Source organism: Erythrolamprus reginae, chromosome 7 (assembly GCF_031021105.1).
Source record: "Erythrolamprus reginae isolate rEryReg1 chromosome 7, rEryReg1.hap1, whole genome shotgun sequence".
In the NCBI taxonomy this organism is placed as follows: domain Eukaryota; kingdom Metazoa; phylum Chordata; class Lepidosauria; order Squamata; family Dipsadidae; genus Erythrolamprus; species Erythrolamprus reginae.
In genome coordinates this window covers 6,566,704-6,580,037 of record NC_091956.1, presented here as the reverse complement: position 1 = coordinate 6,580,037, position 13,334 = coordinate 6,566,704, and the positions used below count along the sequence as shown (strand labels likewise).

The window sequence follows — 13,334 nt, the reverse complement described above, 5'->3', positions numbered from 1 at the left end:
GATGAAAAGTTTGTAAGATGAAACAATGTTTCCCATGGGAATCAATGGAAAAGCGATTAATGCGTTCAAGCCCAAAAGTCACCCCTTTTGCCAGCCGAAGCGCCCGGTTTTGCGCTTCCCTCCATGGGAAACCCCACCTCCAGACTTCCGTGTTTTTGTGATGCTGCAGGGGAATCCCAGCAGCGCAAAATTCCAGCAGCGCAAAAACAGGTGCTTCGCTGGCAACGGAAGTCCGGAGGTGAGGTTTCCCAGGAAAATTGCAGCATCTCAAAAACACGGAAGTCCTCGAAACCCCACCTCCAGACTTCAGTGTTTTTGTGATGCTGTGATTTCGCTGAGGCTCCCCTCGCTGGGAAACCCCACCTCCGGACCTCCGAACTTCCGTTGCCAGCAACGCACCCATTTTTGCGCTGCTGGGATTCCCCTGCAGCATCGCAAAAACACGGAAGTCTGGAGGTGGGGTTTCCCGTGGAGGGGAGCCTCAGGGGAATCCCAGCAGCGCAAAAACGGGCGCTTCGCTGGCAACAGAAGTCCAGAGGCGGGTCATCCCAGTGGCGGGGGCTTGGGTTTGTAAGGTGAAAATAGTTTGGAAGAAGAGGCAAAAAACCCTTAAACCCCGGGTTTGTATCTCGAAAAGTTTGTATGGCGAGGGGTTTGTAAAACAAGGTATCACTGTATTTGTAAATCACTCATCATTATAATCCGGATGACGAACAACCTCGGAAACTCTAATGGATTAAAAGCGCTACAACAGAAAGCAGTTGGTTACAAGGCCGTTAAACAAAAACAGGAAGTTAAAACGAAAGCTATTCAGAAGCCCCAGAAATATTGCCCTGCTTTGAATTCACAGCAGGACAGTTGGATAAAGACAAATTTGTGCAGCAGAAACATTAAATTTTACCTCCTTTCTGAACTCTGCTGGCTTAAGAAGCGGTTGTCTGGATTCAATCTGTTCCTGGGTTTTGGCAGCAATGCCAGCCAGGTTTTCTGTCTGGACCCATGTTACCATGGCTCCGGATTTAATTATTTTTAACTGAAATTTACCAAAGAAAACACAATAAAAAGAACTAATATTAATAATATACCGGTTCTATAGGTTTTTTTTTTAATAAAAAAGATTCAATATTAAGGGCTATTCATTTAAGTAAAACTAAAAAAGGCCCATATAATAATATAATATGATTCCCCAGTTGGTGAATTTCTCTCCATTTCCCCCCTTTCTATCACTTTTAGAATTAGTCATGTTTCTTGATGGATGTATGGTCTCCATTTACTGGTACTTCTTTCTAATGTGGCTTACTAGCCTCACAAAAAGATTGCAGGCTTTCTTTCTTTCTTTCTTTCTTTCTTTCTTTCCTTCCTTCCTTCCTTCCTTCCTTCCTTTCTTGTCTGTCTATATCTATCTATTAGCTAGAGCAGTGTCTCTAAGTGCTTCAAGGATTCTCTAAAAGAAGCAGTCCCCAAACTTGGCAACTTCCTTCCTTCCTTCCTTCCTTTCTTTCTCTTCCTTCCTTCCTCCCTTCCTTCCTTTCTTGTCTGTCTATATCTATCTATTAGCTAGAGCAGTGTCTCTAAGTGCTTCAAGGATTCTCTAAAAGAAGCAGTCCCCAAACTTGGCAACTTCCTTTCTTTCTTTCTTTCTTTCTTTCTTTCTCTTCCTTCCTTCCTCCCTTCCTTCCTTTCTTGTCTGTCTATATCTATCTATTAGCTAGAGCAGTGTCTCCAACTGCTTCAAGGATCCTCTAAAAGAAGCAGTCCCCAAACTTGGCAACTTCCTTTCTTTCTTTCTTTCTTTCTTTCTTTCTCTTCCTTCCTTCCTCCCTTCCTTCCTTTCTTGTCTGTCTATATCTATCTATTAGCTAGAGCAGTGTCTCCAACTGCTTCAAGGATTCTCTAAAAGAAGCAGTCCCCAAACTTGGCAACTTCCTTTCTTTCTTTCTTTCTTTCTTTCTCTTCCTTCCTTCCTCCCTTCCTTCCTTTCTTGTCTGTCTATATCTATCTATTAGCTAGAGCAGTGTCTCCAACTGCTTCAAGGATCCTCTAAAAGAAGCAGTCCCCAAACTTGGTAACTTTCTTTCTTTCCTTCCTTCCTTCCTTCCTTCCTTCCTTCCTTCCTTCCTTCCTTCCTTCCTTTTTTGTTTTATGATATTTATATGCCGCCCAACTCCAGCAGGACCTTGGGCAGCTCACAATAATCACAACACCTTAAAAAAGAGAAATGTGACAACAATAAAAACAACAAGTGACACAAAATACGTTAAAAAAACCCATGCATATCCTCAGTCATTCCTAATCCCAGGCCTGCTAGAAAGGCCAGGTGTTAATGGCTTTCCAGAAGACTAGTAGGGTGGGGATAGTACGTCTCTCTGGAGGCAGTTGATTCCAAAGGGTCGGAGCCTAACTTTCCAGTATACAGAAACTGCACTAATTATCAAAATTTTCTTCAACATTAAATCAAATTGGTAAATTACACAAGTCCTATATAAAGAAAACCTTTTAAAATATCAATTTTACAAATGTTATAATATTCCAATAATTTCGCCTACTATTATATAATTCACTCCCCTTCTTCCTGTCTAAATTCATCATCAAAATTTAATTTTCTCTTTTTGTAATGTCTAAAAATCAGACTAGTAGATTAATGGCAGCAGCTTGTGTACTGTCAAAATGGAATTAAGAAACTCAAGTTAACACATTAATTGATGCAAGCCTCCGTTTTGCACAGTCTTGTAAGCACCAGTTCTGCTGGAAAAAAAAACCCATGGAAAATTTGCAAGCCATTCTATCGCTTTCTGCTTGAATGATAGAGGAGGTGGCCGAAAAGCACGAAGGATTTCTGGCTCTTTTGGAAAGGATTTGCTCAACCTCTGCCAATGTGAATTCAATCAGAAATTTGGGTCTTTCGCGTCCAAGTGAAACATTCATTCCAACAGGCTTCATTAATTTGTCTTTGGTTTGTTCGCTTCTTGGAGGGATGCAACCACAGCCTGGATTTTATGCCAGCAAAAATATAAAATATACTAGAGCCGCGGGGCCCGTTTTGAATTGTTTTTATCCCCCTCTGCACCCGAAAGAAAAAAACGTTCAGTACACAACTCGTATAGTTAACCACAAATGGGCCAATGTCAGGGGAAAGGAGTTCATGGGCAAGGCTGGAATTTTGGAGAAATCTGTTGGGGACATTTTTATTTTAAGCAAATCTAATTTTGGGACTCGCAGCCGTGCGACTCGTTCTATCCCGATTTTTGAACCTATCTGGGAAACAAAAAAATTGATGTACAGTGATCCCTCGATCTTCGCGATCTCGATCTTCGCGAAACGCTATATCGCGATTTTTCAAAAAATATTAATTAAAAATATTTTCCCACCCGATGACGTCACTCTCTTCCTTTCTCATCTTTCTTTCTCTCTCTCTTTCTCTATCTTGCTTCTTCCTCTCTCACACTCTCTTCCTCCCTCTCTCATCTCTTTCTTTCCTTCTCTCTCTTTCTCTATCTCTCCCCCTCTTGCTGGCGGGCGGGCCAGCGGCAGGCGGGCATCAGCGAGGAGCCGGGGTTTCCCCTTTGTGTGGGCGGCGGGGAAGACCCAGGGAAGGTTCCTTCGGCCGCCCAGCAGCTGATCTGCTCGGTAGCGCAGCAGCAGCGAGGAGCCGAATCGTGGTTTCCCCTTTGCGTGGGCGGCGGGGAAACCCCGATCTTCGGCTGCTCGCTGCTGCTGCGCTACCGAGCAGATCAGCTGCTGGGCGGCCGAAGGAACCTTCCCTGGGTCTTCCCCGCCGCCCACGCAAACTCCACCATCTGCGCATGCGCGGCCATGGAAAAAGGGCGCGCATGCGCAGATGGTGTTTTTACTTCCGCAACCCTACATCACGAAAAATCGATTATCGCAAGGGGTCTTGGAACGGAACCCTCGCGATAATCGAGGGATCACTGTATTTTCTGACGACCGTTTCTTGTGGAATCCGTGGCCATCGATGTTGCTGAAAAAGACACAGAACGTTGTTTGGTTTGCAGGGGGATTTTCCTCCTAATAGTTGTTTGCTATATGGCCGCGATGACGAACCTATGGCACGTGGGACACAAGTGGTACGCGGAGCCCTCTCTGAAGGCACGTGAACCGTTGACTACCTCAGCTCCAATGCTCACATGCGCGAGTGTCTCCCACTGACCGGCTGATTTTTGGGTCAGACAAGCTCATGGTTTCTCCTCACTTTCAGCGGCCTGTGCCTTCCCAGATCTTTGGGGATTCCACCCCAGGGCTGTTTGGGCCTGCGAGTCTTTCTTTCTTTCTTTCTTTCTTTCTTTCTTTCTTTCTTTCTTTCTTTCTTTCTTTTCCTCTCTCTCTCTCATTCTCTTTCTTTCTTTTTCTTTCTTTTTTCTTTTTGTCCATTCTTTCCTTCTTTCTTTCTTTCTTTCTTTCTTTCTTTCTTTCTTTCTTTCTTTCTTTCTTGTCTGTCTGTCTATATCTATCTATCTATCTATCTATCTATCTATCAATCATCTGTCTATCTATCTATCTATCTATCTATCTATCTATCTATCTATCATCTGTATGATTGGTTTTAATTTGTGGTGTTTTTTAAATTAATTTAAATATTGGATTTGTCTTACATTGTATTGCTATTGCTGTGAGCCGCCCCGAGTCTGCGGAGAGGGGCGGCATACAAATCTGATTAAACTAAACTAAACTAAACTAAACTAAACTATCATCTATCTATCATCTATCTATCATCTATCTATCTATCATCTATCTATCATCTATCTATCTATCTATCTATCTATCTATCATCTATCTCTCTCTCTCTAATCTCTCTCTCTCTCTCTCTCTCAAAAGACAAATACAAAATATGTGAAAAATATGGAAAACTTAAAAAAACATCAAATCTTAAATCACGTAAAAATCTAACAAGAACCATATTCTAAAACCCCAATTAAATCACCCACGTTTCACACTAGCATACATATCAATTTAATCATAGGCCGGGGTAGGTGTTAAAATTCAATGCCTGTCTCGGCAGAGGTGCATTTTTAAGGCTTTACGAACGGTTGGGATGGTGGGGGCAGTAGGAATCTCCAGGGGGAGCTGATTCCAGAGGACCGGGGCCACCACAGAGAAGGCTCCACCCCTAGGCCCCGCCAGGCGGCATTGTCTGGCTGACGGGACCTGGAGAAGGCCAACTCTGTGGGACCTGACCGGCCGCTGGGATACATGAGGCAGAAAACAGTTCCGCAAGTAAACTGGTCCAATGCCATTTCTTCCGCTACCCTCCCACCTCCGTTTGGGGAGGGGAGAGCTTCCTTCCCCTCCCAGGAAGATCGCTCGTGCATGGGCGGTGGGTCATGCGTGCATGTGCAGGTACCAGGTATTGTATTATGTGTGTGGGCACTCACGCACGCACGGCAATGCATGTGCGCACACTTTTGGCGCTAGAGGGGAAAAAAGTTTGCCATCACAACTACATGGAACGTGTTTGGTTTTTTTCTCTTTTTTTGACAGCTGTGGACTTTTTTAACCAGATCAACATGCTTTATGGGACAATTACGGACTTCTGCACAGAGGAGAGCTGTCCAGTGATGTCTGCCGGGCCGAAGTAAGAACGTCAGCCGTGTTTACAAAATAGGAGAAGCCAAATATCAGCCTTTTCCCATTTTATCATTGAAAATACAGTGTCCGCTCGATTTTTGCGGGGGATGCGTTCCGAGGCCGCCCGCGAAAGTCGAATTTCCGCGAAGTAGAGATGTGGAAGTAAATACACTATTTTTGGCTATGAACAGTCTCACAAGCCTTCCCTTGACACTTTAAACCCCTAAATTACCTTTTCCCATTCCCTTAACAACCATTTACTCACCATTATTACTGGTACTCACCATTGAATAAGACACTTGGTGATTCTGATATTTATAAACATAATTATTTATTAACAATGATTATTTTTTTTGTTATTTATTCGCAAAAATTATTAGTTTGGCGATGATGTATGACATCATCGGGCGGGAAAAGCCGTGGTATAGAAAAAAAAAACCTGTGAAGTATTTTTTAATTAATATTTTTTGAAAAACCGTGGTATAGGCTATTCGCGAAGTTCGAACCCGCGAAAATCGAGGGAACACTGTAACTCTAATCTTGAAAACAACTGGGGCTCTTAAAAGACACTGAAACCTGGAATTTTTTTTTTTTTATTATTATTATTATTATTATTATTATTATTATTATTATTATTATTATTATTATTATGTCTCCAAAAGTGTACATATGTCGGGCAGAGGTGTTCTGTCTTTGTGTAGCATGTTGTGTAGTCTTCCTAACATATGCTGGGAGTGAGTGGGATGGAACAAGACACTTCGTGCCATGGACAGCAACTAGCCTTCCATCTCTGCGAGAGAACAACTTATTCTTGTCTTAAAAAAGAGAAAAGTCTTATTTGGGGGTGGCACCCAAAATTAAACACTCGTATCCCAGCCCCCTCCCTTTTAAAAATGACAGTGTCAATCAATCAGGAGTGGGGCACTATGGCCCTTTTATGACTTGTGGACTTCAAGTCCCAGAATTCCTGAGCCAGCCATGCTGGTGGACTTCAGTCCATGCTTGTGGACTTCAACTCCCAGAATCCCTGAGCCTACCATACTGGCTGAGGAATTCTGGGTGTTGATGTCCACAAGTCAAAAGGAACCATAGTTCCCTCACCCCGATATAATTGAAGATCACTGATTATTTAAAAGAAACGTATTTCTCTGTTGTTTCATTCCAGATACGAGTATCATTGGGCAGATGGGACAAACATCAAGAAGCCAATTAAATGCTCGGCACCAAAGTACATTGATTACCTTATGACCTGGGTTCAGGATCAGCTGGACGACGAGACGCTTTTTCCATCCAAAATAGGTAACTCTGAAACGAGGGCTTTGGCACTATACCGACTTAAAAATTATTATTATTTTTAAAATATTATTTATTAGATTTGTATGCCGCCCCTCTCCGTAGAGGATAGTTTTGTCAGTGTACCAGGTTGGAGAAGACTTTGTCCATTTCATTCAGGTCAGACACTTACCGTATTTTTCAGAATATAAGACGCACCCCTCCCAAAAAAGAAGCTGAAAAATTGGATGCGTCTTATACAGTGGAACCTCAACATACGAGCAGCTCTACTTACGAGCTACTTGAGATAAGAGCTGGGAGGGGAGCGACATTTTTGTTCGCCTCCCGAGCTCACATTCGGGATACGAGCGCCAAGGAGCTGTCTCCTGAAGCCGAACGCTAACTTCCGTGTTCGGCTTCAGGAGACAGCTCCTTGGCGCTCGTATCCCGCGCGCCGCTTCGCAGCTGTCTCCTGAAGCCGAACGCTAACTTCCGCGTTCGGCGGCAGCGGGTTTTTTTGTTGTTGCACGGATTAATTGACTTTACATTGTTTCCTATGGGAAACAATGTTTCGTCATACGAGCGTTCCGACTTACGAGCCTCCTTCCGGAACCAATTAGTCTCGTAAGTCGGGGTTCTACTGTACTCCGAATGTAGCTTTTTTTTTTCCTAAGCTTTTACTCCCAGCCCTAACCAAGTGCTAACGATCTCCCTGGCAATTTGCCGGCTTGTTTTCATTACAACTTTCTCTAGAAAAGGTTTTTCAGCCCTAATGAGATGCTAACAATTTTCTCGGCTTGCAGGATTTTTTCATTGCCACTCCGAAATTTTTTCCCCAGCTCTGTCTTTGCAGGCTTGTTTTCGTTGCTACTCCCTCCGAAGGTTTTTTTTTCCCCCAGCCCTAACCAGGGGATAAAATAATGTGCAGACCAGACTAAGGATGCTAGCCAGATGAACACCTGGTAGGCAGATTTCCCCCCGCCTTTTTTCCTCTTCCTGAAACTAAGGCGCATCTTATACTCCAATGCATCTTATACTCCAAAAATATGGTAAATCAATCTGCTGGAGAGTTTAAATATTTTTTTCCTGGGCCAAACCTGTACAGTGATACCTCGTCTTGCAAGCCCCTCGTCATACAAACTTTTCGAGATACAAACCCGGGGTTTAAGATTTTTTTGCCTCTTCTTACAAACTATTTTCACCTTACAAACCCACCGCCGCCGCTGGGATGCCTCGCCTCCGGACTTCTGTTGCCAGCGAAGCGCCCGTTTTTGCGCTGCTGGGATTCCCCTGAGGCTCCCCTCCATGGGAAACACCACCTCCGGACTTCCGTGTTTTTGCGATGCTGCAGGGGAATCTCAGCAGTGCAAAAATGGGTGCTTCTCTGGCAACGGAAGTCCGGAGGTGGGGTTTCCCAGCGAAGGGAGCCTCAGTGAAATCGCAGCACCACAAAAACACGGAAGTCTGGAGGTGGGGTTTCGAGGACTTCCGTGTTTTTGCGATGCTGCGATTTCTCTGAGGCTCCCCTCGCTGGGAAACCCCACCTCCGGACTTCCGTTGCCAGCGAAGCACCCGTTTTTGCGCTGCTGGGATTCCCCTGCAGCATCGCAAAAACATGGAAGTCTGGAGGTGGGGTTTCCCATGGAGGGGAGCCTCAGGGGAATCCCAGCAGTGCAAAAACGGGCAAAAGGGGTGAGTTTTGGGCTTGCACGCATTAATCGCTTTTCCATTGATTCCTATGGGAAACATTGTTTCGTCTTACAAACGTTTCACTTTACAAACCTCGTCCCGGAACCAATTAAGTTCGTAAGACGAAGTACCACTGTATTTGGATAGCGTTTTTCCTGTTAGCATGGACCTCACATTCCTGTAAAGGGGGATAACCTTTTGCACGATTTATATTTTGCTTGATTTCTAGGTGTACCTTTTCCAAAGAATTTCATGTCGGTAGCCAAGACCATCTTGAAGCGTCTGTTCAGAGTTTATGCTCACATCTATCACCAGCACTTTGACCCGGTGATCCAGCTTCAAGAAGAAGCACATCTCAACACCTCCTTCAAGCACTTTATCTTTTTCGTTCAGGTAAACAAACACAGCAATTCAATGGCCTGCGATTTAATTTTGTACGTACAAAATAATTCTCGTATTCCTGTATTGTATTGTATTATATTATATTATATATTATATTATATTTATTGATTCATTAGGTTTATTATATTATAATATTTTATAATTTATTATAATATACAGGGGGTGGTCAAAAAAATGAAAACACCTTGAAAATCCAGATTTGTGAAGCTCCCTTCGAACAGTTTTTGTGGAAACTGGGTTCTGTACGTGTCTGTTGAACTCTGCGGTGATTTTAGGAGCTGCGGTCTTGCGATCCGCTCTAACAATTCGCTTTAGAGTCCGACCGGTCTCTCTCAGACAACTTCGACTTTCGACCAGACCTGTGCTTGGCTGAAGACGTTTTCCCTTCTCTTCCAAAAACAGTCATTACTTTTGAGACATGACTTCTTGAAACGCCAAACATTCGGGCACTGTCTGTTACACTAGCGCCTGCCATTCGAGCACCAACAATTCGGCCTTCTTGAAAGTCTGAGAGGTCTGCCATTTCTAGAAGGTTATAACCAATTTCCTTAAATTTCTGTTTTAAAAAAAGGTAGTTTAAAAAAACATATCAAATAACAGAATTAAAAACAAACATTAAAATATGTCAAGTTTTGGTTGATTTGAACATGTTCAAACATTATGATGCTAAAACGTCAAGTGTTTCCATTTCTTTGTCCACCCCCTGTATCTTACACTACATTACATTACATTATATTTATATTTATTTTATACATTACACGCATAATAAATATACACAACACACATATGCAAGGTCATGTATCCCTCAAGAGGTCATTTCTGGCTATCCCCAAGCGATGGGTAAAGTACATTTCTGAGAATAATAATAATTAATAATAATAATTTATTGGATTTGTATGCCGCCCCTCTCCGCAGACTCGGGGCGGCTAACAACAATGATAAAAACAGCATGTAGAAATCCAATAATAAAAACAACTAAAAACCCCTATTATAAAACCAAACATACACACAAACATACCATGCATAACTTGCAATGGCCTAGGGGGAAGAGCTATCTCAACTCCCCCATGCCTGGTGGTATAAATGAGTCTTGAGTAGTTTACGAAAGACAGGGAGGGTGGGGGCAGTTCTAATCTCCGGGGGGAGTAGGTTCCAGAGGGCCGGGGCCACCACAGAGAAGGCTCTTCCCCTGGGGCCCGCCAAACGACATTGTTTAGTCGACGGGACCCGGAGAAGGCCAACTCTGTGGGACCTTATCGGTCGCTGGGATTCGTGCGGTAGCAGGCGGTTCCGGAGGTAATCTGGTCCATTGCCATGTAGGGCTTTAAAGGTCATGACCAACACTTTGAATTGTGACCGGAAACTGATCGGCAGCCAATGCAAGCCAGCAGGACTTTCTGTAGAAAGTTCATTTCTTTCTTCCTAGGAGGCCTGACTTCTTCTCCCTAATCTCCCCCATAAACTGATTTTTTCCTCCAGCGATTTATTATTTTTCCCCTTGGTTGGTTCCAGAGGGCCAGGGCCGCCACAGAGAAGGCTCTTCCCCTGGGGCCCGCCAAATGATTGAGCATCTGATTGAGACTTTGCTTTTATTTCTACCTCCTACAGGAATTTAACCTTATAGACAGAAGAGAACTTGCTCCTCTCCAAGAACTGATTGAAAAACTCACTTCCAAGGACAGATAAGCGGAAAGGAAACGGTGGAAATCCCTTTGTTTTTTTCCTTTAAAGCAGGCATGTGGGGTTTTTAGGGATTTGGGCTGAAATTCTCTACGCACTTAAAGTTCCACGGGGCTTAACTCCCCGAGTAAGTGCGTGGAGGAGGTTTGCAACTTTACCGTTTGTTTGTTTTAGAAAGGAAAGGGAACTTTCGAGTTTCAATTCAGGCAACCTAGATCCATTCTCTGTGCTTTTTCTTAGTGAAACCTCTTTCACTTAGTGGGATATACACACAAACACACACACACACACACACACACAGTAAATGGTTTTCTGTTCTTGTTCATTGTTCCTGTTGATTTTTAGCAGATTGTTGTGTGTTAATAAAAGGAAAAAAAGACATGCTTGTTGGGAAATGTGACCTGAGTGCAGGATTGCCAGTCGTTCAACATTCTCAGAAGTTTCCTTATTAAAAGAGACTCAATCTTCTCTAAGTGCCTTGGTAGATTCTCTTCGGAGGTACAAAGCACATGCAAAGAACATTGCTGGAAACAGAAAACACAAATAGCCACCCAGGACATTTCTTAATACTTGTGATATGTAATTAATATGTGCAAACCTTTTCTAAAAGCCATAACACCTGTCAGTGATCTCCAAATCTTTTAAGAGGAAGCAGCGAACCATAAGTTAGGGAAGAGAACTCAGCGAATGGCACACTTTATTTTAATTTTTAAAAAATAACTTACTAAATCTACCCATCTGATATATCTTCGGTATCGTAGGGGCCAAGGATAATTCTGGGTACACCACTTTTCCCAATTTACATTCTGCCAAGATTTTAACTTATTTTGATCTGAAAGTAGGGGTTTTGTTTTCTCGATCTGTGCTTTCAAACTGAACCCTAAACTTTCCTGCCCTTTAAACCAAGAATCCTTCACTTGGAAAATAAAATAAAAGGGAAGTAGTTTCCAAGGAACAATAATACAGTGGTACCTCTACCTAAGAACACCTCTACTTAAGAACTTTTCTAGATAAGAACCGGGTGTCCAAGATATTTTTTTTTTGCCTCTTCTTAAGAAGCATTTTCTACTTAAGAACCCGAGCCCGGAAAAATTTCCCAGGAAATTTGAGAGCAGCATGAAGGCCCGGCCAGTTTCCTGCCATTCCCCCTTTAATCCCGGCCATCTCGGGTTTTTCTCCTCCTGGAGCGTCTGGGGGCAGAAAGGCAAAAGGGGGCGCTTCGCCCCGGCCGGATCAACTTGGCTTCAGCCAAACCGAGGAGTCACCACAGTGAAGGAAAGGCATCAGCTACAAAGCGAGCGAGCGAGAGGAGAGGGCAGCCCTTCAGCATGGGAAGGAAGAGGAAGCAGGTAGCAGCAGCGGCAGCCGCCTTTCGGTCAAAGGAGCGGGAGGTTCCCCCCTCTCGCCCGCCTGGGTTTCTCTCTCTGGCACAGTGTATGGGAGGCAGCCTCACGCCGGGTGTATAGAAGGCGCGTGCTCCTCCTCGCCGTCTAAGAGTCCCTCTTTTTTTTTTCTTTTTTTTAAAAAGGTTTTTGATTTTTTTTATTCCCCTCCCCCGCCTTCTTCCTTCGGCAGCAACTGTCCTCCTCTTCTTCTTCCTCCTCCTCCCACCCAAATTCCGAGCTTTTATTTCTTTCCTAATGGGTTTGCACGCATTATTTGCTTTTACATTGATTCCTATGGGAAAAGTTGCTTCTACTTACAAACATTTCTACTTAAGAACCTGGTCATGGAACAAATTAAGTTCTTAAGTAGAGGTACCACTGTCTTAATTAAGGAAATATTTATTAATCCACCATAGTTGTTTTTAAAATGGGGATAAAACAACACTGATCTTTCAACTGAAGAGAAATTGTCTCAAGTCTACTTATCATGCAGTATACTTATCATTTCATGCCTTCTAAACCCATTGCCCCTTTATGATCTCAGTTGTACAAAAATGCAGTAAAGGGAAGCATTTATCTCTTGTAACATGATGCAAAGCACAGTGATATTTTGGGATTTTTAGTGGGTCCGTATTTCAGATAACTTAATTGGAGTCACACTAATTTTGATAAAAAGTTTTGCTTATTTTCATCTCACTTCCTATCTTTTCTCATAAAAGGTTTAGAATTTGGGATAATTCCTGCTGAGGAATTAAAAAACAAGAGGCTTATTTCTGATTTTGTGACATAGGATCATCAGCTATTGTTCTAAATGCCAAGACAGCTGCAACTCACCCGTGGTTTGAGCATTAAATCCAAAATCTCCCATTTTTTAATTTTCCGGAGTGACATACATTTTTCTCTGCTTTGCTACTGTTTCCATGGATTGACTGATACACAAATTACTCCATATATATTGTTAAACCCTAATCTTGAAACTCACTTTCAGATTATCATTGGGATTAGCTACAAATAACATGAATATGCTTTGTGATAATATGATAATATTTAAAGCCCATTAATGATACCTTAAAGTCTAATATACACAACAGTTCCTCATAATCTGTTTTTATTATATATTTGAGATTATATATACATTTTAAGAACTGAAGTGATAATGGGTATACAAGATATTCTTTACCCGAAAAGTAGACAATTAAAATTAGTCATATGAGGAAAAACAAAACAAATTACAGTACCGTACTTACTATTGCATTATAACCCTTATAACATGGTAGCCATTAATAACAATAGTTCTCCCTATGGATCTACTAAAAAAGTGAG

General features: G+C 42.7%; 1 protein-coding gene across 1 annotated transcript in view; it reads left to right on the top strand.

Moving 5' to 3' along the window:
- Positions 1-12,594, top strand: part of MOB1B (MOB kinase activator 1B) — a 40,662-nt gene extending 28,068 nt beyond the window's left edge. Inside the window, exons 3-6 of the mRNA XM_070756881.1 lie at positions 5,497-5,590; positions 6,749-6,882; positions 8,774-8,937; positions 10,555-12,594. Of these exons, the coding sequence (XP_070612982.1) occupies positions 5,497-5,590; positions 6,749-6,882; positions 8,774-8,937; positions 10,555-10,632 (470 nt within the window). The 3' untranslated portion in view covers positions 10,633-12,594. The remainder of the gene's footprint in view (positions 1-5,496; positions 5,591-6,748; positions 6,883-8,773; positions 8,938-10,554) is intronic.
- The last annotated feature ends 740 nt before the right edge of the window (positions 12,595-13,334 follow it).